Source organism: Podarcis pityusensis (genome assembly GCF_964106645.2).
Source record: "Podarcis pityusensis genome assembly, chromosome: 13".
In the NCBI taxonomy this organism is placed as follows: Eukaryota; Metazoa; Chordata; class Lepidosauria; order Squamata; family Lacertidae; genus Podarcis; species Podarcis pityusensis.
This window is the reverse complement of record NC_138038.1, coordinates 4,179,759-4,205,647: the sequence shown is the minus strand read 5'-3', so window position 1 is coordinate 4,205,647 and position 25,889 is coordinate 4,179,759. Positions and strand designations below refer to the sequence as shown.

Here is a 25,889-nt window from a genome sequence, read left to right as displayed (position 1 = left end):
GGCAGGTAGCCTTCAATATCCACCCCCATTGCAGATATAGGCTGCACAGTGCACATGCAAGAGCGTCCCTTTTTTATTTATGACTAAGATCATAGCATCCACTAGTAAAGCCTTGTTTGAACTCACCCCATTTCAATTGCAGTTGTAAATTACATTGAATGCCTTTTCAGACAGAACTGGGTGCTGGACTACAGCCATAATAGCAGTGCCATTTTTCAAGAAAAAGAGGTGCCAGAACTCACTATGAAGGTTTCCTTCATTCTCTTAGAATGGCAGTGGTGCTCACCTGAGAGTTTCCGGCTGAAAAAAAGCCCCGTATAATACTATAAAGTTGTCATAAGAAAACTTGAGGTACTTACCTTGGCGAAGGTATCCAGCTTTTCTTTATCATACAAGACCCTGAGAATTGCAGCATACAAAGAACAGCAAGCTCCTGCATAACAAGCAGACCCCCAGAGAGAGACAGAGTAGAGTGACTTGTAAAAGGAATGTACAGCTTATGGGTTCATCTTGAGTTCTCTAAAAATGCCAGAGGACTGTAAGGATCCTGGTGGGTGATACTGAAGGCCCATCTATCCAACATCCTGCTTCACACAGTGATCAACCAGATGCAAAACGCGAAGGCAACAGCCCTTTCATGGACATAGCTGCATACATGTCATCAAGCTGGAATGTGTGCAGGCAGAGGAGAGTGACCAAGGGGATAAAGTGTCTGGAAAGCAAGCCTTATGAGGAACAGTGGAGGAGAGAAGACAGAGAGGTGGCATGATAAAGGCTGTCACATGGGAGACAGAGCCAGAGGGTAGGAAGAAGCTAAGGGATTCAAATAACAAGAAAGGAGATTCCAACTAAATATTAGAAAGAATATTCCGGGACTTCCGGTCGGCGCCATCGGTTAATGGCGGATTTCCCTCCGAGCTCCGGAGGGGGTCTGCTTTACAAGTTCGGGTCCTGCCGCTACGGCGAAGCGGGGACCCTCAAAAATTACAGGCGCGGAAGCCTGTGAACAAGGAGGCTCGGTGGGCACCATCGCGCCCCCCCGAAATCGCAAGGGAGCCTTTTTAAAGGCTCCGGAACGGCAGCGGGGGGAGAAGCGGTGCTGAGAGCCGCTACCCAGCTTGTAAAGCGAAGCCGCATCGCCATAGCCGGAGAGCGCCGATTCCTTCCTGAAAATTGGATTACAAAGTAAAACCAGTGAGTAAGACTGACTTAATTGGGATTTACAATTATCTTTCTGAAATTTGGCTGAAAACGGGATTGGTTAAAGTAAGGAAGTCAGCCTTTCCCGGACTGCATAAGGATAAAGCAAAGAAGGATTAAAAGCTGCAACCATTGAGAGATCGCAAAGAGTGAAGAGAACCAGACATAAACTGTGAATTTTCCCCCTTTTGGTAGGCAGGAGCAAAAGGGGGAGGAATTTGGAATTAGAACCTGCCAGAAAAAGATTTTAAAACTTTTTATCGCTGTGTCAAATACCCCTGAAACGGACTGCCGGGGCAAAGGAACCTGGAGAGAGAGAACTGTCAGTGAGCTGTCACTTAGATTATTACATTGTTTCAAACTACTCAGCTCAGGAGAGACATTAAATTACTGGTTTGTTGAACTCTGAAAATATAAGAACTGTTACAATTGACTATTGGGAAACCTCAGGGGAATTTTGGACTGTAAGACATTTTGTGTAGCTTTGGAAACTTTGTTCCCCTAGAGGACACTTTGATAACTGTTGCAAATTGGGCTGTAACTATTAAGGCAGTGGAAATTTCCCTTGAAAAACAACTAACAGCTGCGAGAGTGACCTTGGCTAGGCATGAGTGGTGCATCAGAAGAGACAACAACCAGGTCTGGGAGACAATACAAAACAAAATCTTCACAGCGAAGAATTTCAGTCCCAGGCATCCCAGTGGCACCAGCTGCAACTGGTCAGACAAGAACAACAATGTCATCAGATCCTGTAACACAAGCTTTGGTTAAAATAAATGAGTCTTTAGAATCTTTGACAAAGCAGGGGGCGGAAAATAGTAGAAAATTGACAGAACTCTCAATCAAACTTGATCAGAATACACAAAGTGTGAATGAATTAGGGAAAAGGGTGACATCTAATACAGAATCTATTAATAAAATATTAGAGGACTCTGCTAATATACGTAAAATCGCAGAAGAAGCCAAAGTTTCTGCTGATGAGGCTAAAGTCTCGGCGGATGCTACACAGGAAAAAATTGTACCAGTTTGCAAAAAGCTAGAAGATCATACATTGGCCCTGTCTATGCTTGAATTGGAGAGGAGAAGTAGAAACTTAAGACTACGAGCGGTGCCTGAAAGTGAAGGAGACAACTTGGCGAACTTCCTTTCTAAAGAATTTTCTGATTTTTGGCAACAGGAGTTAGAGAAGGAAGAAATTAAAATAGTCACTGCTTTTAGACTGGGAAGAGCACAAGGCAGGAAGAAGCCAAGGGATTGCCTAATAACATTAAGATCAAGAGAGGAAAGAGAAAAAATATTGAGCCTGCATTTTCAAAGAACACTCGAGATTGAAAAGTCTTTTGTGGAGATCTTTAAAGATATCCCAAAGGAAATTCTAGACGCAAGAACACACTATAAAGAATTGGTCGGATTGCTGAAGAAGAACGAAGTACCTTTCAGGTGGGAATTCCCGCAAGGCCTATCTTTCAAATTCAAAGGTAGGAAAATAAGGATAAGATCAGTAGAAGATCGAGATCAATTTTTAAATCACTACAGGGAAGACCTTCTGAAAGGAACAGTCGGAGAGGAAATAACATCAGAAACGAAAGACGCAACAGACATTTTAAACCTGACGTTTGGACTGAAATCACCGACAGAAGAAGAACAACTACTCGGAGCGACAGGAGGTAAATAACTTCAGGATGGCCCTGCAACTTCTAAGCTGGAATTGCAATGGACTCAATCTTCCGCGAAGGAGGAAAAACATATTCCATTTATTGAAAAAAGAGCAGTTGGACATAATTTGTTTACAGGAAACTCATATAACAAGATTGCATAGGAAATTACTCGTCAATAAGAGATTAGGCCAAGAATTTATTTCATCGGATAAAGTTAAGAAAAGAGGAGTGGTAATCTATGCAAAAGAAAAATTTTCCCCAAAGTTTATATTTAAAGATGAACAAGGAAGATATTTGGCAATTGAAGTGCAAATTCAAGGTGAAAAATTTTTGATACTAGGGATCTATGCACCTAATGAAGGGAAGTCAGAATTTTTTAAGAAGCTGCATGAGACATTGTTGGACTATTTGGATTACAAATTAATTATGATGGGAGATATGAACGGAGTGGTATCTACAAATATGGATAAAGCACAAAGACAGGTAATTACCAGAGATGGGAGACTACCAAAGACTTTCTTTGAAATGACTGAAAATATGGACTTGATTGATATATGGAGAACAAGGAACCCTCTCGAGAGAGAGGGAACCTTCTTCTCTGAAGCAATGATGACCTGGACCAGAATCGATCAAATTTGGATTACTAGTGGGTTGGCTCCAAAGATTAAGAAAGTGGAAATCTGTCCAAAGACTTGCTCCGACCATAACGCCGTGAAGATGGAGATGAAATTTACAGTAACTGGTCAATTCAGATGGAGGATGAATGACAACCTATTTCGAGACGAGGAGATCCATAGAAAGGCCCAAAAAACTTTAAAGGACTATTTTGAAATAAATCTAAAAACTGATGTAGAAAAAAGAGTGATATGGGACGCAAGCAAAGCAGTGATGCGAGGATTTTTAATTCAACAAAATTCAGTAAAAAAGAGAAAGCAAAATGAGAAGAAGGATAAGATCTTGGAAAAGATAAAAGAAGGAGAGAAGAAATTGAGATCAAAACCAAAGTCCCAGGAGATTCTGAGAGAGATTAAGTTATACCAGACACAATATATGGAATTGATGAATCAAGAGATTGAATGGAAGATAAAACAAATGAGACAAAAGACTTTTGAATCAGCAGATAAATGTGGTAAGCTTCTGGCTTGGCAACTGAAGAAAAGACAGAAACTAAATACAGTTACAAGTCTAGAAGTCGATGGAAAGAATATTTCTAAACCTAACGAGATAAGAAACTGTTTTTTGAGTTATTTTAAAAAGCTATATTCACAAGGACCGCAGAAGGAAGAAGATATAGACGAATTCCTTAAAAAGTATGGACTACAAAAAATCTCCTACCAAAGTAAGGTGGATCTAAACCAGAGAATAACAGATCAAGAGATAGAGAGTGCCATTCAAAATATGCAACTGGGCAAATCTCCAGGACCAGATGGACTGACTTCCAGATACTATAAAGCCTTGAAGGAGTGGTTGGTACAACCATTAAAGGAAGTCTGTAATGAGATCTTGGAGGGGAAAAGGGCACCAGAATCGTGGAAAGAAGCGTATATTACACTCATACCAAAGACAGAGACTGAAAAGACTCAACTTAAGAACTACCGCCCAATATCATTACTTAATGTGGATTATAAAATTTTTGCAGACATTCTGGCAAAAAGATTGAAAAGAGTGTTGATGGAGAAGATTCATAAGGACCAAGCAGGCTTTCTCCCAAAAAGGCATTTATCAGATAATGTGAGGAACATAATAGACATTCTGGAATTATTAGAGGTGAATATAAACACTAAAGCAGTTCTGATCTTTGTGGACGCGGAGAAAGCCTTTGACAATATTTCTTGGAGTTTTATGAAAAAGAATCTTCATGGGATGGGGGTAGGCCAAGGATTTGAGAATGGTATGGGTGCCATATACGTTGAACAAAAGGCTAAGTTGATTGTAAATAATGTGATAACTGAAGAATTTAAAATAGAAAAAGGGACACGACAGGGGTGCCCAATTTCCCCTTTACTTTTTATTTCTGTTCTGGAGGTGTTGCTTAATATGATTAGAGATGACCAGCAGGTTAAAGGTGTACAGGTCGGAGCCAAACATTACAAGTTAAGGGCCTTTGCAGATGATTTAGTACTTACTTTACAAGAGCCAGACACTAGTACAAAAAGGGTGTTGGAGCTAATTCAAGAATTTGGTCAGGTGGCCGGATTTAAATTGAATAAACAAAAGACTAAAGTTTTGGAAAAAAATTTGACAGTCATGGAAAGGGAGAAGTTCCAGAATGAAACAGGTTTGACAGTGGTAAAGAAGGTGAAATACCTAGGGGTCTATTTGACATCTAAGAATTCGAACTTGTATAAAGACAATTATGAAAAATGTTGGTCGGAAATTAAAAAAGATCTAGAAATATGGTCAAATTTGAGATTGTCAATGTTAGGCCGAATTGCAGCTATTAAGATGAATGTATTGCCTAGAATGTTATTTTTGTTCCAAACATTACAAATTTTGGACAAGATAGATTGTTTCAAGAGGTGGCAGAAGGATATCTCGAAATTTGTCTGGCAGGGCAAAAAGCCCAGAATAAAATTTAAAATATTGACGGATGCAAAAGAAAGAGGGGGGTTTGCCCTGCCGGACTTAAAACTGTATTATGAAGCAGCAGCATTTTGCTGGCTGAAAGAATGGATGCTCCTCGAGAATACAGATATCTTGGACTTAGAAGGTTTTAATAATACATTTGGTTGGCATGCATATCTATGGTATGATAAAATTAAGGTGCATAGGGCCTTTAAAAACCATATTGTCAGGAAAGCATTATATAACGTTTGGATAAGATATAAAGATTTGTTGGAAAGTAAAACCCCTAGATGGTTGTCACCTTTAGAGGCTACAGCGCTGAAAAAGCTTAATATGGAAGCTGAATGGCTAAAGTATTGGGAAATTTTGGAACAAGATGGAGATAAATTGAAGTTACAGAGCTATGAGAAATTGAAACCCAAGGTTCGAGATTGGCTCCATTATTCTCAAATAATGGAGGTACATAAACAAGACAGGAAAATTGGATTCCAGGTGGAGAAATCAAAATTAGAAATTGAACTGTTAGAATCCAATACTAAGAATTTGTCAAAAATGTATAATCTGCTGCTGAAATGGAATACACAAGATGAAATAGTTAAATCAGCTATGATTAAGTGGGCACAGGACATTGGTCATAACATTATGTTTGCTGACTGGGAATGGTTGTGGAACACTGGTATAAAATTTACGGCATGTAATGCCTTAAAGGAAAATATTATGAAAATGATCTATAGGTGGTACATGACCCCAGTCAAGCTAGCAAAAATTTATCATTTGCCTGATAATAAGTGTTGGAAGTGTAAAGAAATGGAAGGTACTTTTTATCATCTTTGGTGGACGTGCCCGAAGATTAAGGCTTTCTGGGAAATGATATATAATGAAATGAAAAAGGTACTTAAATGTACTTTTCCTAAGAAACCAGAGGCCTTTCTCTTGGGCATTGTCGGCCAATTGGTGTCAAAGAAAGATAGAAATTTCTTTATGTATGCTACGACAGCAGCAAGAATACTCATCGCAAAGTATTGGAAGACAGAAGAATTACCCACCTTGGAAGAGTGGCAGATGAAGGTAATAGACTATATGACACTGGCTGAGATGACTGGCAGAATCCGTGAGCAGGGGAAAGAGACGGCGGAAGAAGATTGGAAGAAATTTAAAATTTACCTTAAGAACTATTATAAAATTGAGGAATGTTAAAATGTCGAGGTTTAGAGAAAGAAAAGGAGATTACAGTGACATAAGATTAAGTTGAAGAAAAGAATAAGAAAAAATATATTTGATAAAATTAATTAGAATTTGCTGAAATAAATTTTGGAAATTGGGATGTAGGAAGGGGAGGTTTGGGGGAGTCCGAGAAGAGAGGGACATGAAAAAAAAGGTTATGAAATTTTACATGTTTGTATGTCTTTTTTTATTTGTTTGTATTGTTTAAAATTATTCTGTAAAACCAATAAAAATTCTTACAAAAAAAAAAAAAAAAAAAAAAAAAAAGAATATTCCGACCAAGTTTTGCTTTGTTTTCTCGGATGTATTTATCATGTTACTGTTAAAAAAACCCAATAACGTAATTAATAATAATAATAATAATAAATATGCATTTTTTTAAAAGATAAAAAAGAAAGACCATTCTAACAGTAAGTGCTGTTTGATAGTGGAACGGACCCCCTCAGAAGGCGATGGACTCTCCTTCATTGGAATTTTTTAAACGGATGTTGGATGACCATCTGTCTCGGATTCTTCAGCTGTGATTCCTGCATTGCAGGGGGTTGGACTGGATGGCCCTTGGGGACCCAACTCTACAATTCTCTCATAGTTCCTTAAAGGTAAAGGGACCCCTGACCGTTAGGTCCAGTCGTGGACGACTCTGGGGTTGCGGCGTTCATCTTGCTTTATTGGCCAAGGGAGCCGGCATACAGCTTCCGGGTCATGTGACCAGCATGACTAAGCCACTTCTGGCGAACCAGAGCAGCGCACGGAAACGCTGTTTACCTTCCCGCTGGAGTGGTACCTATTTATCTACTTGCACTTTGACATGCTTTCGAACTGCTAGGTTGGCAGGAGCAGGGACCGAGCAACGGGAGCTCACCCCGTCGCGGGGATCTGAACCGCCGACCTTCTGATCTCAAGCCCAAGAGGCTCAGTGGTTTAACCCACAGCGCCACCCGTGTCCCATAGTTCCTTAGCAGGTCTAATTCTCTAAGCTTATACCATATAAGCTAATACCTATAAACATGTCTTATGGCAGCAGATTCTAGTAAGTTAAAAATATGTTGAAAGAAGAATGAAAATGAACAGTTCATGGATTCAACGACTACTTCTGTTCTAAACATTTGTAACTCAAGCACAAGCCAGGGATTGAGTGCACATCAGTTTTCCACAGGGCAAGTTTGTATGGTGTTGGTTTGCAGGATGGGCACCTTTCTGTACATGACTTGTGCTGAACTGCTCTTGAATCCTCAGATTTACACAGCAATGTGAGAACTATCTCCGGATTTGTCAGATTGCTTTTCTTCCACAGAAGAGGGGAGAAAGACTTCACTGGAGAGCAGGCCACTCTGTGCACATACCTCCCCAAGGTGAAAACAGAAAACGTATGATTATGGGTTCACCCAAGAGCTGCTCCCACTAGACTGCCTATCAGGAAATCTAATACAGGTAAGCAAGGCATCCAAAACTATGCTCCTTCTAATAGGTCCCACTCCACTACTTTTCTATCGCTGCCTTTCAGAATAGCAATATCCGTTTTCTGACCTGGTGGGGTTACTGACTTGTATCCAGTTGCTGCAAGACGAGGACATGTAACAGACGCACATTCTCCTTGATAACTGTAGTCAGAAAGGACTCCTACAGCTTGACAAGGTCCCTTGTAGTCTATAGCCACACGATCAGAATACGCAGCGCACACATTGTTGTAGGTTTCACCATTATGGCCACATACCAAATCAACTGATTTGCAAAATGACTGGAAAATGGAACAAAGCGGAAAATGGAAACAGTATAGATCTACAGTTCATAGCAAATTAAATGCATAATGTAATCTCTGAAACTACTCAGCAAACTATCTGTATACAATTACCAGAAACTGGATAAAAATATATTAAAGTTCTGTTCCACCTTTCTCCCAAAATAACCTAAGCTAGCAAATGCCAAAGTGATAAATCAATACTATTAAAAATAAAATGAACATCTATTTGAAACCTTTTAAAAAATGAACATTTGAAAATGCCTAAAGCAGTCACATGCCCTCACAGTTAACAATTTCAAGGTTGCCAGAAATTGTATCTTTCAGCCAGCAAATGCCTGGGGGAACAGGAATGTTTTAAAGTTCTTCCTAAAAGTTAGAGAAACAGCTGTATCTCAGGGAGGGCATTTCCAGGCACCTCCCAGTGGCAGTACCATCAATGGTTCCCTGCCTATTGTGGGGCCTGAAACTGTTGATACTGGGGGAAGTGACTTGAATAAGCCACTTCAGGGAAGAAAAAAGCAGTTCTGTGAAAACCTCTCTAAGCCTACTGAGAAAGTGAAAAGCTATGGACTTCATTAGTAAAATCATTGTTTTACGCTGCCATTGACCCTACTTTAGGCTTTGTGAATGCCTGCAGGTCACAGTAGTTCAACTTTAAAAGAATTGTGGAAAAAAGCTCTGACTGAATTTAAAATAGTGAAGGATGCCAGAAGCAAAGGAAAGCTGAAGAACCTTCCTACAATACTGTGCTGAATTGCTTTCAACTGTAGACTGCAAACTACCGTATTTTTTGCTCTATAAGACGCACCAGACCACAATACGCACCTAGTTTCTGGAGGAGGAAAACAAGAAAAAAAAAATTCTGAATCTCAGAAGCCAGAACGACAAGAGGGATCGCTGCACAGTGAAAGCAGCAATCCCTCTTGCTGTTCGGGCTTCTGGGATAGCTGCGCAGCCTGCATTCACTCCATAAGACGCACACACATTTCCCCTTACTTTTTAGGAGGGAAAAAGTGAGTCTTATAGAGCAAAAAATACGGTATCTTTTTCCTAGCTAGTATGATCTCTTACAATCCCCAGGACATCATAAAAATACCTATGTTTTTGACAGGGAGCCCCAATGGGCTGTTTGACATGGCTACATGCTGGCTCAACAGTAATAATTTTAAAAGCCACGGAGAGAAAGCAGACAAAATGCCCAAGATGATGCTCAGCTATACTATTTGAGTACAGGTGGAGAATCAAATGAATGAACACTCCCCTCAATAGAATACTCCTTACATGTATAAAACTTGCAAGAAGGCTGAAAGTTAGTTTTGTCTTTAACATGCACTTCTGCACGTCTGAGAAACATTTTTATGGAGGTGGATTCAAACACCTGACCCAGTCTGAAATTGTATAACCAACTAACAGATATTAGGTGGTATTAATACTCCCAATACTTTGGTTTCTACCATTATAGTAGTACTATAAATATCAAAATTAAGATGGAGTTTAAGGAGTAACAGAAGTTCCAAATCAGTAATTTGACACCTCAAAGCCCCAGAAGGACTGTGCCATTATCCATAGTTACTAGCAGTTTCAGCTCAGGTGGCACAGTGCGAATAAATGCCTTTTTAATAAAATATATGGTGCATTCAAATTCTCTCACCTGGTTAAATATAACACAGAGGAAGCACAAAGCAGGAAAAATGACCCAGAGAGGAACAAGTTTGGTTGGGTCCACCTTTATTTAACAATAAAAACCATATTTAAGTAATGTGAAAGATTATTCCATACCTGACATGGACCTTTGTATGATACACTTTTCCCTTTTTGGTGCAGAACACATGGACTGCTATATTCTATATTGTCTGTATCACAAACAGGATCTCGCAACTGATTACCACAATTGAATTGTCTGGGCACACATTCGTACTGGTTACATCCAAACTTCTCAAAACTCGTTAAGCAAACCTGTGGCTTTGGTATACATCTGGATTAAATAATATTTTCATGTTATTTGTTATTTTTCCAAAAATATAAAAAAAACAGATTGAGATAATTTTGAAAACAAAGCAGAGGTTAACACTGGCCCCAAAAGAGTGGCAGAAAAGTAATGTGCCAAAAATATTTAAGTACCCAGTTGCATTACAAACACAAAAAGAATTCCAGCCCTCTATAAACCTAAGAATTTATGTTGTTCTTGTAGACAGAAGGGCACTGCATATGTAGTTGTATGCTTCACTTCCAGGGTGCAGGAAGACGGGGTGAAAGATCACATTCTCTGAGGTGGGACCTCTCACGACTCTCCCAATAGCAAATCTACGGCAACCAATTACTTACAAAAAATAACACAATAGGAAGGAAACTGCAAGAAAAAACAAATGGGCAAAATCGAAATCTCCTCTTGAAAATGATCAATGTACAAGTTAAGCAGAACACCTACTGACTGATATGGTGACTAGTTTGAATTCATCCTTGTCTGTACGTAAGCCAAATTATGTTATGGCACAACTGAATTTTTATAAGCAAGCTAATTTCCTAGAGTGCTACAGATTTTCTTAAATATTTACCTCTGATTTTTAAGGCAGGGATTAGGGTTGCAAGGATCCTTGGAGATGCAGGATCCAAATTCAAACTGATTGTCCTGAAGCCCAACACAACGCGCTATACATACGCTTGGATAGGTACGACCGTTCTGTCCACACACTGGGACAAACTGATCAGCACAGTTACATGGCAGACCTGAAAGAGTTAAAGCTTTTGTTAGGAACTTGCAGATTCCCAAAGAGGCTGGAATTCTGAGGTGTGTTCTCCTAATATCTATAGCAAAAGCGCAGACTAGCAAGCCTGATTTGAACGGCCATGATCCAAAACAGAGTTTAACCACACTTAAGCCCACTGAAATAAAAGAATTTAATCGCACAGCTGTGTTGGGAGCATGGCTCTTCTTTTTTAAATCTGTTACAGGAAGATATGAACATTCATTTATTATTAGAATTATGGGATTTGCTTTGCATTTAACTGCTGGATTCTGAATACTGGACAAGCCACTGAACTGTCTTCAATAGCAGCCTCAAAGAGTTGCTACAGGGAATATCTGGGCAAAGTACAGCCAGAAAATAAAACACACCACACAACACACAAATCCTACCTGTAATGTCATGCTCATCATCTGAGTTGTATTCATTTAGACACTGGCGAGTGGAGCAGATCAGATTCCCAGCAAAACAAGAACAGACATTGCAACCTATTTTGAAAGGTTTTCCGTGGCCTTAAAATAAAACAAATGCATTAATAAAGAGGTGCTTCAGGGAAAAGCAGAAACAACAGTCTGCACCCTACAGGGAGCAAAACTCTCCAACGGGAAGGTCCCAGGGGGAGGAAAGAGGAATAGCCGGACAAAGACGAAAGGTGGCAGGCAAGAGAACTATTGCCACTGCTCTGTCACCCTGCACCTCCTCAGAAAAAGCAAGGTGGGGAAAAGGCCCCAAGGTGCCCACATTTACTCTGGACTCCTTGCTCTCCCTCACGTATATAACTTCACCTACCTAGGGAAGCTGGCCAGGAACAAAACTTTTAACAACCACCAAGTCTAAGACACTGAAGATCCCAACATAAACTTTGCTTCCTGAGGCTGAGCCAGTTTGGGAGTTGCACTCTCAGATGCCCTTCCTTATGCTACCAGAGAACAGGAAATTTTCAGAGCTTAATAATCTGCAACAGTACATACCTTTTCTTTCCCCTCCAACAATGCATGATTTTTGGAGGTCAACACAGTGCAGTTCCTTACAGTTTTCCAGCAGCCCACTCTGGCCACACGTGCAGATCTTATAGCAACCAACATCTCCTGCAGAGGACGGAACCTGGATGAGGGTACCTTGGCGGACAATAAAATCGGAAGCTTCGCCCAACTTGCAGCCTGTGCAAAGATGGCAAAGTGTTACTGAACTACAGACGATTATGTTCCAGAAATATTTAAAGGCTTTTACATAGCAAGAAAGACTACACATGTAAAAAAATTATTTTGGGAAAAGGTGTAGCATACTACTTTACATTTGAAGGTACAGAAGAAACTGGAAGATAGAACCGTTTCATCTCCAGAAATGTGTCTTCAAGAGCAAGAACCATAGAAGCAATGCAGCCGCGAGCTGCTAGCTTGAAAACAGCACATGATGGAATGTTAGGACTGTTCCGTGGGAAACAGAGGGAGAGTCAATTCACAGGGCAATGCACCGGAATTAGCTCAGAGTGTAATATGAGCTCTTCCTTTTGCTCTTGTACAGGAAGTACAGGAAGTGTTTCCCTCTCGACTGCTGGAGCTTGAAGAGAGCAGTCATGTTTTTTGTAACGCTGCAAAGACAGAAATAAAGGCATGTAAATACGTTTCTGTCTATCTCTTTCCCCTGCCCAGGGGGGCAGGAAAGAGGGGGAGTGTTCTTCTCACGCTGAGAAGGATCGCCTATCGCGACCTAGCCTGTATCCTGCTGGGGAATGCAGACAGGGAGGTCAACAGGAGATCAAGCCGGGTGCCTGGAGAGTTGCCAGTTTCTCCTGATAAAGGCTTGATTCCCGACATCTGGTAGCACGGAGCCGATGGTTTCGATCCATGAAAGCAGCAAGAGAGGTTGATGGATCGTATTTCATCCTCTGCAAGGAGATAAAGAAAGAATGTGGTAGCGGGCGGACGGAAGCTACAAGACGGCTGAGCACCAGAGGAGGTGTTTTTGCTGAGCAACGGATTCCCTCAAGGTATGGTGATTTTATGGCTGTGAGAGTGAACGCGAATTGAAGCATTCTTCGGTTCACTGAGTGTCTGCTTTTGGATGAAAACAGCACGGAGAAACAGCCTGCATATTTCGCATTCCTGAGGCTTGATAAGCCAAGTCCAGTTGCTAAGCAACGAGACGTCAATGTTTTCAGCTACTTCGGAGATAGTTAGCTTGAAAGAAAATGGAAATTTACTAGCCAACGGAAGAGGGGCTGGGACTGTAAAAGGCTGGGAAAAAAAACACTGGTAAAATTCCAGCGTTTGTTTTGTCTGTTGTCTCACTGCTCTTGGAGGGACTTTCCGGAGCTGCCTGCGTTTAGCTGCCAGGTGCAGGCTTGAGAGTGAGAGCTGAGGCTTGGATTCAAAATGGATGCCAGGAAGGGGGGAGGCTTACCTTACCCACCTCCACTGACTAATGACAATTATTCATCATGGTCTGTAAAGATGAAAGCCCTGCTTCAGAATCAGAGGATTTTTGGGATGATTGATAACCCCATCCCTGCTGCACCAACGCCAGGTTGGAATTCACAGAATGTGAGAGCCAGGACGGCCATAATTCTGTGTATCTCAGATGATCAACTTGTGCATATTCAGGATTTGGAATACGCGCGTGAGATTTGGCAAACGCTGCGTAGAATACATCAAAGAGATGCTGGTTCTTCAGCGTTGCTGCATTTTGAAAAACTGACCAATCTGAGGCTAGCGCCTGATGGAGATGTACAAGCGCATCTGACAGAGATGAAATTCTTACGCCAGCAGATGGCGCAATGCAATTTCCCTCTTCAGGAAGAGATATTCTGCTTCATGATTATTAACAGCCTTAATCGGACTTATAAAACAGTTGCAAGTCAGCTTGGTTCTCTACCTGCCCGAGATCTTACGGAGGAGAGAATTTGTTCAGTGATTCTCAATGAGAGAGACCGACTTGCTGCAATAGATGTCAAAGACAGGGGGAGAGAAGCTCGGAGTTCTGACACCCCCACTGCTATTGCTAGTGAAGAACAGGCTGTTGCTTTGAACGTTGTCCGTTGCAACAATTGTGGACAGACTGGGCATCTTCAGCGGAATTGTAAGACGCCACGTCAACAGAAAGGAGCTAAGGGGAGCTCTGCAAAGCCTGAGGCATCAGGCAAAAGGAGTATCAAGTCCCAGGTGAAACCTGCAAAAGCATTGCTGTCAACAAAAGCCGAATTTTCAACAGAGAACGCTTTTGTTCTTGACACGGGTTGCACGCAACACATGACGTCGCGCCGAGGACTGTTTTCAACGTTTAAGAAGCAAAGTTTCACTGTGAAACAGGCCAATGGCCAGGAGCTGAAAGCGACCGGGTTTGGAACTGTGTATCTTGAGAGTCTGAACTTAACTATTAACAATGTGCATTTGGTTCCTGATTTAAAGTTCAATCTGCTGAGTGTTTCGCAGATCACAAAGAAAGGAGTGATTTTGTCCTATGATAGAGAAAGCTGCAAAATCTTCAAAGATGGAGAGCTGTATCTTTCTGCCAGAGAGAAAGATGGACTGTATTTGTTGACTTTTGATCAAAGTGATTGCATAAGTTGTAATGCATCTGAGCCTAACATGATTTCTCTTGCAGGTATGAAGAAAAACGTCCAGAAGACAACGCAAGTAACCAAAGCTTTTCAGCAAGTGTATGCTGATGTGATTGGTCCTCTAGCACCATCTAGAGGCAATGCAAGATATTATCTTGTGTGTGTGGATTATTTCTCTCATTATGTGTGAACATACATAATGCACAAACCACAAGAAGCCTTAGAAAGGTTTAAAGAGTTTTGTGACAAGGTTAAGGATGTTCATGATGCTAACATTGATTGTCTTTTCACAGATGAAAAGCCAGTTTTTCTTTTACAGGATTTTCAGGATTTCCTGGATAAGAAAGGGATAAGGCACAAGACTGCTGTTTCTGCAGGAGCATGGAACAAAAGTGTCTGTTTGCAAGTGAACAAAGAATTGCAAAATGGGATGAAGGCACAATTGCTGAGTTCACATTTGCCACATGAGTATTGGGCGGAATCATTATTGTGTTATTGTTACTCTCGGTTGAGAAAGGTTTCAAAAGGTTTAGGAAGTTCTCCTTTTGAAAAGCTATTCCACAGAAAACCTTCTGTTGCCCATTTTAAGGTTTTTGGGTCTCATGTGAAATCTGATGCTCCAGGTGGAGTAAAGAATGCTAGAGGCATTTTTGTGGGTTATGAAAAGGGTCTCTACAGAGTAATTTTGTCTGAATCTGGTCAGGTGATTCTCACAAAATTTCTAGAGAGTGCTCCTGAAAAGGAGAGAGTAATTGTTCACACATTTCCCACTGAGGACAATTCAGATGATGATTTTACTGATTACAGTGGTACTGAGAGTGACAGTGATAGCTCAAAGAGCTCAGTTGACACAGTCATTGAGAGGAAATCTCACACAAAGGATCAGCACCTTATACGCAGGTCTGAGAGAGTTACAAAGGGCGTACCACCCAAGAGGTATTCAAAAGAGTTTGCTAACTCAGCTGTAGCATGTGTTACTATTGTTGACAACTCAAGACAGGTTAAAGCTGTGTCTAAGTCAGAGACAAAGACACAACAGGGAGTTGCTAAGCGTAACACTACATTCCCTAGCCAAGGTAATGCAGATGCACTCATTCCTTGGAAGTCAGACAACCAGAGAGGTACACTGGGGAAACCAGTGGCGGGTAGTTCCAAGGGTGGAACTGAAACAACAGGGGAGTGTTATATGTATAACAACTGTTTGTTTTCTTCTCTGGCTCAAGCTTTGCTCGCAGCGCACATTGATTCATATGGGGGAGTATGTTACGATATAGAAGCAATGCAGCCGCGAGCTGCTAGCTTGAAAACAGCACATGATGGAATGTTAGGACTGTTCCGTGGGAAACAGAGGGACAGTCAATTCACAGGGCAATGCACCGGAATTAGCTCAGAGTGTAATATGAGCTCTTCCTTTTGCTCTTGTACAGGAAGTGTTTCCCTCTCGACTGCTGGAGCTTGAAGAGAGCAGTCATGTTTTTTGTAACGCTGCAAAGACAGAAATAAAGGCATGTAAATACGTTTCTGTCTATCTCTTTTCCCTGCCCAGGGGGGCAGGAAAGAGGGGGGGTGTTCTTCTCACGCTGAGAAGGATCGCCTATCGCGACCTAGCCTGTATCTTGCTGGGAATGCAGACAGGGAGGTCAACAGGAGATCAAGCCGGGTGCCTGGAGAGTGGCCAGTTTCTCCTGATAAAGGCTTGATTCCCGACACAATGTTCGTTTGTTTATTCATTCAATAATTTCTATCCTTCTCTTCCAATGTACATTAGAAAATAAAGATGTCTCACCTCAAGCCTACCATGCTTATGAAGACAATACATGTAAATCTCTCTGAATTCATTGGGATTTACTATAAAGTTCAAAATGTTAGCCTTTCAGTCTAACACTTCAGTCTTAAACACATTTACATGGGAAAGGCCTCACTGGAGGTTTATTTTATTTTATTTTATTATGTTACATTTCTAAACAAAAAATCTGTCACTTTGTATTTCTTAGTACAGAACTATTGATCTGATGTGTAGAGATCTTTCCTATTCTAATTAATTCAAGAGGGTTCTTTCTGGAAGCTTCTCTGTGTGAAAGAAACAGTGTGCATGCACACGAAAGCTGATACCCAGAACAAACTTAGTTGGTCTCTAAGGTGCTACTGGACAATTTTTTAATTTAAACTATTCATGATGTTTGGGTTATTCCTTCAGAGACGCTGGCTTGAACTGGTCCTGTTATCTTTTCTGTCAAGGTCATGCTGATTGTAACAGTAAGGCCAGAAGGAGGCTGGGTTTCACTCTTTTCTGTCTCTCTTTCCTTCTCGTGTGTTGTTCTGTATAAGTGTTAAGTGTCGTATTATAAATTATTTGCTTAAACTTACAAGTTAAGTCTGCTGCAACTGGATTTCTTATGGACAGTGCCAATTGTGAATGTATTGGATTTGTGACCATTATGCTCATTTGCCTTCAGTAGCAATAAAGCTCTGCTGGGTGAACTACAATTGCCTTTGGTCTATTTTTTGGAATCCTGCAACATGTTTAAGTTTTTACTCTGCTAACTATGCGCTGGAGTTCTGCTCTGTATCAATATTGAGTAGAATACATGACTAAATCATCAAAGGCAGTTGACTTGTTAAAGTAAGAGTATGTTAACTGTAATCAAATAAAATAGCTCCCTCTCATAACTCCCAAAGAACAATTCAAACAACAAATTATATAAAATATTCATTAAAAAAAACCAGCCGTAAAAGATCTCCACACGTGAATAACGTTGCCTAGCTAAAAGCCACCTGAAAAAGAAACTATTGGTGGCGGATGCCAAAGGACACTACAGGAAAAGGCCTCTCTCTTCTGCCCCCCGTTCTCAGTTAATTAGGCACTGGGCAAACCAGAAGAACCTTAATATCAATTCTGAAAATTCTAATGTTGTTCTTGGATTATCAGAATCCTACATACAGCTAACAGAGTTCTTTCTAAAAACAAACCTGCGAATATAGCTGGGAGTGCAACTATTGTAAACTTACCCTGTATACAAAAATAAGGAAGACATGGTTCCCCAGTCTGACATCCTTTTCTATTGACTTCACATAACTGATTGGCAGCACAAGGATTTGGGTTACAGGGGTGTGTAACATCATCCACAATGTTCCCTAAAGTGCTTGGGCCTGAAAAGACAAGGGAGTTAAATAGAGGTCATCTACAGAGCGGAAAACAAAGTGGTGACATGGTAGCCTAGTTCACATATACAGTGGTACCTTGGTTCAAGAACAGCTTGGTTTATGAACAACTTGGATTAAGAATACTGCAAACCTGGAAGTAGGTGTTTTGGTTTGTGAACTTTGCCATGAAAGCAGAAAATGTTCCGCTTCCTGTTCAGTGTAAATTGAGTCCCCTGCTGCTATGGGAAAGCATGTCTTGGTTTAAGAACGCTTTGGTTTAAGACTTCTGCAACGGATTAAGTTCGTAAACCAAGGTACCAGTGTAATGCTAAACCGTAAGTGAGCACTATGTGCATATAAGCCTCTGCAAACCTGAGCAAAGCCTCAAGGCTCAAGCACTCCAGCACAGCACATGGAGCCTTACAAAAGGACAGTATGTGTGGACTCTCCGCTCCCTTACCAGGGCAAAAAGACTGATACTGATGAATTGGAAAAATAAAAATGCGGCTCCCTTCTACAGTTGGATCGAAGACCTATACAAACTCACAACATACAAACAACTTGCATATAAACACAGACTTGCCATGGACAAATTCAATGATATTTGGAATCCCTTCTTACAAACAATGTAATAGGTTAAGATCTGGTGAATTACAGTAACAACTTTGTAAAGTATAGAGTTTTGGTTTTCTTCCCTTTCCCTCTTTACTTTGCCTTCTACACGGGTGCTGTCTCTCTTTTATTTATGTCTCACCATCTTGAGTGCACACATAATTATGTATTTTTCTAACTTTCAATAAAGAAGAAAAAAAGATTGCTGAGTGCATGTAAAGTGCCTGGCAGCTCCTTCCTAGATTTCCTTGGGCAGGTATTTTGGCATCAGGCTGCGTGGTGCTTCACTTTACAGGCTACCTGTGCATATGGACGAGTTAAGCCAGTTAAGGGAGATCAAAATGTGAAGCTGCACATGCTCAGAGTATTTTCTTTTTCTTTATCAGCATCAATAAAATGCTTGTGTTTTTTTTTTAAAAAAAGCTCAATTACTCCCCCTCATCTTCCTGTGTTGTTGGGGGGGGGGGGACATGTAGGGGGTTGGACTAGATGACTCTCTAGGATGCTTCCAACCTTACAATCCCCTCCAATTCTAGTTCTATGATTCTGCTTTTTAACAATTCTGTAGACGTGTTTGTGAATTCTAACTTCAACACATAAGGTTAGTTCTTCAGTACAGGCGTCCCCCCACTTACATGGGGGTTATGTTTTGGGGCCCCGCGCACATAAGTGAAAATTGCATTAAGTGGGGAGCACCCTCTAAAAAGCCCATTTTTTCCTGCTCTCCTGCTCTCAGTCCCACTCTCTCTCCACACAACCAGTTGAAGAGAGTTGAAGCCCTGGGGCTGCTGGGAGGCTGGAGGGCACTTGGGAACACAGCTGCTGCTGCTGTGCTACCACGTGTATCAGCTGCTAGGCAGGGAGGCCAAGCACCCTAAACAAAGCCCTGCTGTGCTTCTGGTCTCTTTAGGGCTTTGTGAAATCTGCTTCAGGCTCCAGGGAGGGTATCTTCATGAGCCAGAAGGACTCACCAGCTCTCTCCTACCATTTCCTGGTTTGAATCTATTCATCTACTAACTTCCCGCCACCGCACATATACGTGGTTGCGTGCAAGTCGATCACGCATAAGTGAGGGGATGCCTGTACTTACGAACATATGTATCTAAAGGTATGCAAGTCTCCAAGTCATCGGTTGGAGACAGAAGTTCACAGATGCTCTCGGCCATGTGTCCCTCAGGAAATTTGCTTAAATCTCCACATTTCTTGAGAATTTCCACGCAATCCGACCTTCAGAAACAACAAAGTATTTACACATTACACACATGTACACTGCTCAGATTGCATAGGCCAAGTTAATCCAATAAACTCTCTCTACCCCTAATACACATCCTAGTCTAATTCTAATAACTTCTTCTAAATACCCCCAATACCTTGGCCTTAGTTTAAGATTATATTTCCATATTCTCAAAATTAAGTTGTTCTGCTTTAGTTTTTATTATTGTTAAACCAGATTTATGTCCCTGCTGCTCGACTGTAAATTCTGAATACTTTTTTATTATTATTATCAACTAGTGCCCATCTAATCCTGCTCTCACTGCGGCCATCTAGATGCAGGATTCTCCTCTCCTGCAGTTCCCAGCAACTGGAAGAACCCTGCCACCCACTTACTTGCAGATTATGCTCCCTCTAGATTTACTGTGACACGGCTTTATCTGCAGTGAACAAGCAATCGCCTTCCACATTTCCGGCTGGCATTTTTTAATATCAAGAACAGGAATATTGATAAATGGCATCTTAATTGTTCCTTTCTCCCAAAGTTTCATGTCATTCATGGCTCCTTGGTCTGATTGGGCATTGCAGCTCCTGAAGAGTTCAGTTGGCCTTCAAGGAAAGATACAGTATGGAGTCATACAGAAAATGCTTTTGAACTCAATATGAATGTCTATCCAGGCCAGGGACTGAATGCCACCATCTCCTAACAAATCAATGGTCAGAGAGCTGTTGGTGCTAAGTCCCTTCCCGGAGGATACTTTAGACTTGTGTGCAGGACCGTCCTATCCCGGGTGCCAGATTCCAAGGCTGCCCCCCTCAACCGCCACTGGAGAAGTGAAAAGTGGTTGCACCAGATTCTGGCAAGATCTCATGCAAGCCCTGTGAGATTGTGTGGAGGCTTCTGCATGATCTCATGGGGCTGCCACAAGATCTCACAGGGCTTGCATGAGATCTCGCTGCAATCCAGTAGCCGCAGCCACACAACACTGGTAAATGAGGTTTCAGTGGCGGGTGGCAAAGGGGGTCAGATGGTACACACACAGGGCAGGATCTTCCCACTTCGGCTTGGGCGGTGAAACGGGATGGGCCACCTCTGCTTGTGTGTGCTGAGGGAAGGTGAAAGTGAGGAAGCCCAAGCCAGGAAGCTTGTGACATCAGCTCCTGAGGAAATGGTCTTCAGTCAGCTTGAAAGGATTCTGTACTTCTCTATAGCTTATGCCATTTATTTATTTTAGTATTTTAAAACTGAAAAACCACCTTGGGTGCCTTGTCAGGAAGGTGCTGTACATAAACACAAGTGATCAATAATAGATTATTAATATTATGGAAGTCAGAGCCCAGCATCTGAGGACAAATACGTTAAGAATCAATTCTTAATATGCCTCAAATTAAGGGGCACAAAGCAATACATTATTAAGCATGTTAAACCCATAATATGTATTATTATTAATTATTAAAATACACATAATCAAACACAACTTGACATAGAAATCATTCTGTCTTTAAATCAAAATATAGTATTATAACAAGAACTTATAATCACAGTGATACAGCTGAGACATGTATCAATCAGAATAATATACGCAGTATATTGACATTTCATATCCTACCGATTATAAGTGAACTCTTTTCAGTAAAGTTGTCTGGAGAACATCCTTCCTTAAAGTGCTTATAATATGAATGTTTTGCTAGAAATGCTACAGTTTAAACTCACTGATCCTAGGGCAGTGCTGAAGTTCTTGAGTTCGAAAATGCTGTTGTTACTTGCCTTGCAACAGTAGGTGACCTATTCACCATTGCTAAAGCTTCCTGAAAGGTATGTTCCTTTACATACCTGAGAAGCAATATTTTCATGTGACGAGAAAGAGAGAAATGCTCAGAATCAGCCTTTTTAAAAGACTGTTTCTCATTTGACAAAATGAAACGGAAAACCCTAGGCTAGTAACCAATACAGTCGTATCTTGGAAGTAAAACAGAATCCATTCCAGAAGTCCGTTTGACTTCCCAAACATTCCAACTTCTAAAGCACGGCTTCAAATTAGCTGCAGGAAGCGCCTGGAGCCAATCAGAAGCTGTGGAAGCCGCAGCAGACGTTTGGCTTCCGAAAGAACGTTCGAAAACTGGAACACTTACTTCCGGTTTTCGATCGTTTGTGAGCCAAAATGTTTGACTCCCAAGGCGTTTGGGAGCCGAGGTACGACTGTACATGTAAACCAGCTCCTATAAATCTAGAAGTAAATGCAAAATCAAAAACAATGAATTTGTAATCTATTGGCATAATATATAATCATGGTTATCTAAATTTTCAATCACAGTAAAATCACAGAGAGTTAGCAGGCTCAGCAGTTGGAGGAAGATTGAACTCTCTTCTTCCAGCACCCGATAACATCTTTTAACATTCTTTATAAAGCAACCATGTTCAAAATGGGGGGGGGGGGGGGAGCTCTCCAAATCCCACATTACCAAGTAAACTATACCAGCTCTACCTAATTATACATTTCATCCAAAAACAATATATTCTGAAGAAAATACTCAAGTGTACCTTTCCTACCTGTTATTAAAATTAGTGCAGTAAGTAAGATTTCTACAGCCCAGCTGACAAGGTTCACGTACATCTGCTAAACAGGTCAACATGGAAACTTCGACTGGGTTATACTCACAAAAGCGATCAAATTCTTGCCAGCTCTGTGTATTGCCCCAGCTGCTGCTATAAAGTTTAGTGCATAAATCTCTGTGGAAAAAGAAACACAAGGGAATAAAATGAAGACAAAACCTTGGATTATAATGCTTATGATTTAACTCACAAGATGTATTGCTCAAAATATGGTGTTCCTATACCATGGAAAACATATGCAATTCTCTCTAGGTTACAGGATGTAGTTGATCTAGTAATTAAGGGTAAGAAATTGGGTCTGGCCAGATCGTTATTTCCCCCATTCCCTATGGGCCAAGTTTGGCTGGTGGCACTGGCAGGGTGTGTGGGTGTGTGCTGCTGCTGCTGCAGTTTGCCTGCAGCATTTGAAATCAAACCACGTGGGCAAAAAGCACCGCCTGCAGCTCAGCTGCCACCAATCAGCTGATTGCTGAGTTCTATAAAATGTTTGACACAGGGCTTTGCAAGCACTGGTGATTCGCAAGTCCTGTTGTATATAAGCGCTCTGCAAGCATGGACAATCAGACGATTGTTGGGTCTTATGGGGAACCATCCACAGGGCTTTGCAAGACAGAATGGTCAGATCATTTTCTAGGCTCCAACACAAGGAGAGGGCTCACAACATCCTTTGAAATCACAAGGTTCCCAGCCTCCCCAAGCCATAGGAGGAGCTGAGTCCCATTTTGAAACATCAAGCACCCAAAGGAGAGCCTATAAAAGATGGAAAGAAAATGCAAAATGTACTCACCTACATATGGAAGTATTTGCTTTAGAACAGCAGTGTAATTTAGCACCATCCAGACCTGTTGAAGGTGGAGGGTGCAGAGTGACCCCAGGGTGAACAGATCTTGAGCTCTCAAGGAAACATTGCCATAGAGGATCCTGTGGCAGAGGCATCGTTTTACAGCTTTCAATAAGTCCATCCACAATTTCAAGCTCTGTTTTCATTGACATCAGGATCCTTTTACAAGCTGTTTGGCAGGCATAATCTTCTGCTCTATCACAGCAGTATAAACCTAAATAGCAGAGAAGAAATAAATACTGCTACCTGTCACATAGTTGTGTTTACATCACAGTGTCAAAACATCAGCACGTTAAAATTTAATATAATGCAATTAAAAATTGCTTTATATATAAAAATGCTGCATTGTATCTATTCTTTAAAGAGCAGGCAGAAAGACTGTTTTTTCCCCCTTCAGATTAGTGACTGCACCCTGCTTGCTCCACTTGCCAACCCTTCCCCCAACCTCCCACCAATCTTCCCCCCCCCCAACAGTAACTAGTTAGACCAGGCATCCCCAACCTTCGGCCCTCCAGATGTTTTGGACTACAATTCCCATCATCCCTGACCACTAGTCCTGTTAGCTAGGGATCATGGGAGTTGTAGGCCAAAACATCTAGAGGGCCACAGGTTGGGGATGCCTGAGTTAGACCTTCCCTGTTCCACCTTATGCCACTATTGCTGGTACAGATCCGAAGGCTGCATTGAGCGGGAGAGCCCCCAAAGCAGGTGCCTTTGAGCAGAATACTCTTACACAGAAGGAGGGAAAAGGCTTGAAAGGCATGAGAGATGGATGCCTCCCTCCCCACTCAGACCACACCAAGCCTCCCTCCCCTTAGAACTTCTCCTGCCACAATTACTGCCTCAGTCTATAGGGACTGTTCCTCCACTGCTTGCCTGGGTCTGCAGATACTCTCTGATGCTGCTATAAGGGCCCAGCAGCTCCCTGAAGACTGTCATCTTGCTGTTGTTCTCAGTGCCACCTGTCTGTGGCCAAGCAAACTGCAGCATGATGACCCTCTTACATGTTTATTATACAGAAATAAAACAGATCACTCTCTAAAGAGCAACCACAGATCAGGAGAGGAAGGTGTGGGTGCCTGAGGGACACTTCCCTCAGTTTGGCAGGTCCTGTGGGTTACCACCTCTACTCCAGGAGAATGTCTTCAATTCTTTTACTTTTGAAAGCAAATACAGAGAAAAATATAGATGAAAAATAAATTTGCAGTCCAAAACATGAACAGAAAACCATGCTTACACTATAGATACCATTGCGTACTTCCACGCATTAAGGTGCTAAAATTTTGCATGCCAAACTTGTATTTTCTCATACTTACTATCTGTTGAATTTCTCATTGGATAGGACTGTGTGTAGTTGTTCACACAATGAATTAATTGTGGGCTAACGGAGGCGCAGTAACTTTCAACAGCTTTGAACTGAGAAGGACCTGGAGAAGAGTCGGTTCGAAAGATTGCCTGGCAATATTCCCGGCAGTTTGTGTGATGACCAGCATAACTGCAACAAACTGATCCCACTAGAGGAGGGAAACACAAGCAAAACAATGCATCACAAATAACTCTTTATTATTAGTGATGAAAATACAGAAATATGTTTATACTCTATCGTGGGGAAGGGGCAGAATCTAGTCAGTGTTCTGGATAGGCCAAATTTGACAGGTGAGTGGGGCCACCCACCTGCCAATCACCCACTGTCACAAAGACATTGTGCCCACACATGCACAACGTCCTGCCAGATGGGAAAAGCAGCTGATTGCCAAGGTACCTGTGAAGCCAGGCACAGAGCAATTTGCTGTGTTATTTCTGTGCAAGCTGCTTGCAGTGTTGTGCTAGATTTTTTTGCCTACTATATGAGAACCTGGCAGTCTGTAGGGTGATAAATTTAGAAAGTAGAGAATAACAGCCATGAAGCCAAACCAAAACCAAAACCATTAAAATATTAAATGTTTTGGTAGTCCAGTGCTGCAGTGTGCTAACCAATAATAAAGCAAGGGATCAAGTTACTCTAACTGCTCCCACCCAGATAGATTACGATGTATGTTTTAGTGTGTCCACCCATAGGAATATATTAATGCAAATGATGGAAAACTCCATCCCCTCATCCACTTCCTAATTGTTATAAAATGTGTAAAGCAAACTTTTCTTTTCTTTTCCCTTTTTTGATTAGTTACTTCTTTTAGTTCAGGGGCAGGCACTAGGTTTTTTGTTCTTCTTTCCTACTCCCTTCTACTTACTCTGCTCATACTTTTACCCACATGAAAGCCACAAGGCCTGGTCTACTATCTTGGACTGGTAACTATGAATTTTACTATAACCTCTAATATGCTATGGATACTATAACTAGATGAGCTGGAGGAAGTCAGGAGGAGACTGTGTTAACAACTGACTGACTGGTTGCTTTGTCAGTGCTATTACAAGTACATGCAATTAGTTCATACCATTAATAAACCATTACTTTATATGCAATTTATATTATATTACTTGAAGTTGCTTGAACAATCATACGTAACTTGTTTTATTTTCATAAATGTCGTATTATGCAATTTGCTTTATTCTCTGTAAGTACCCTTTCCCCCTTACTTTTTATAATGCCATTAAGCTTTGTATACCAGTGAACCAACTGATGCGTTTCAGTCACAATCCTGAGTCAGCAGGTATGACTCACAATACTTTACTTGCTATCCCACTGAATCAATGCTGAGCAAATCCAAATCCTGATTGAAGGATCCAGTTAATATTGCTGCACTGGTCAGGCCTTGGTATGTTATGCACTAATCT

General features: G+C 41.3%; 1 protein-coding gene across 3 annotated transcripts in view; it reads right to left on the bottom strand.

The window, feature by feature from the left end:
* Nucleotides 1-25,889, bottom strand: part of RECK (reversion inducing cysteine rich protein with kazal motifs) — a gene marked incomplete at its 5' end in the record, with an annotated part of 52,094 nt that overhangs the window by 4,445 nt on the left and 21,760 nt on the right. For all 3 annotated transcript variants that reach the window (XM_080976583.1, XM_080976584.1, XM_080976585.1), the window contains 12 exons: nt 360-433; nt 8,175-8,385; nt 10,168-10,363; nt 10,944-11,115; nt 11,525-11,644; nt 12,104-12,292; nt 17,701-17,841; nt 19,538-19,674; nt 20,056-20,268; nt 22,211-22,390; nt 23,061-23,328; nt 24,431-24,628. In XM_080976583.1, the coding sequence (XP_080832709.1) occupies nt 360-433; nt 8,175-8,385; nt 10,168-10,363; nt 10,944-11,115; nt 11,525-11,644; nt 12,104-12,292; nt 17,701-17,841; nt 19,538-19,674; nt 20,056-20,268; nt 22,211-22,390; nt 23,061-23,328; nt 24,431-24,628 (2,099 nt within the window). The remainder of the gene's footprint in view (nt 1-359; nt 434-8,174; nt 8,386-10,167; nt 10,364-10,943; nt 11,116-11,524; nt 11,645-12,103; nt 12,293-17,700; nt 17,842-19,537; nt 19,675-20,055; nt 20,269-22,210; nt 22,391-23,060; nt 23,329-24,430; nt 24,629-25,889) is intronic.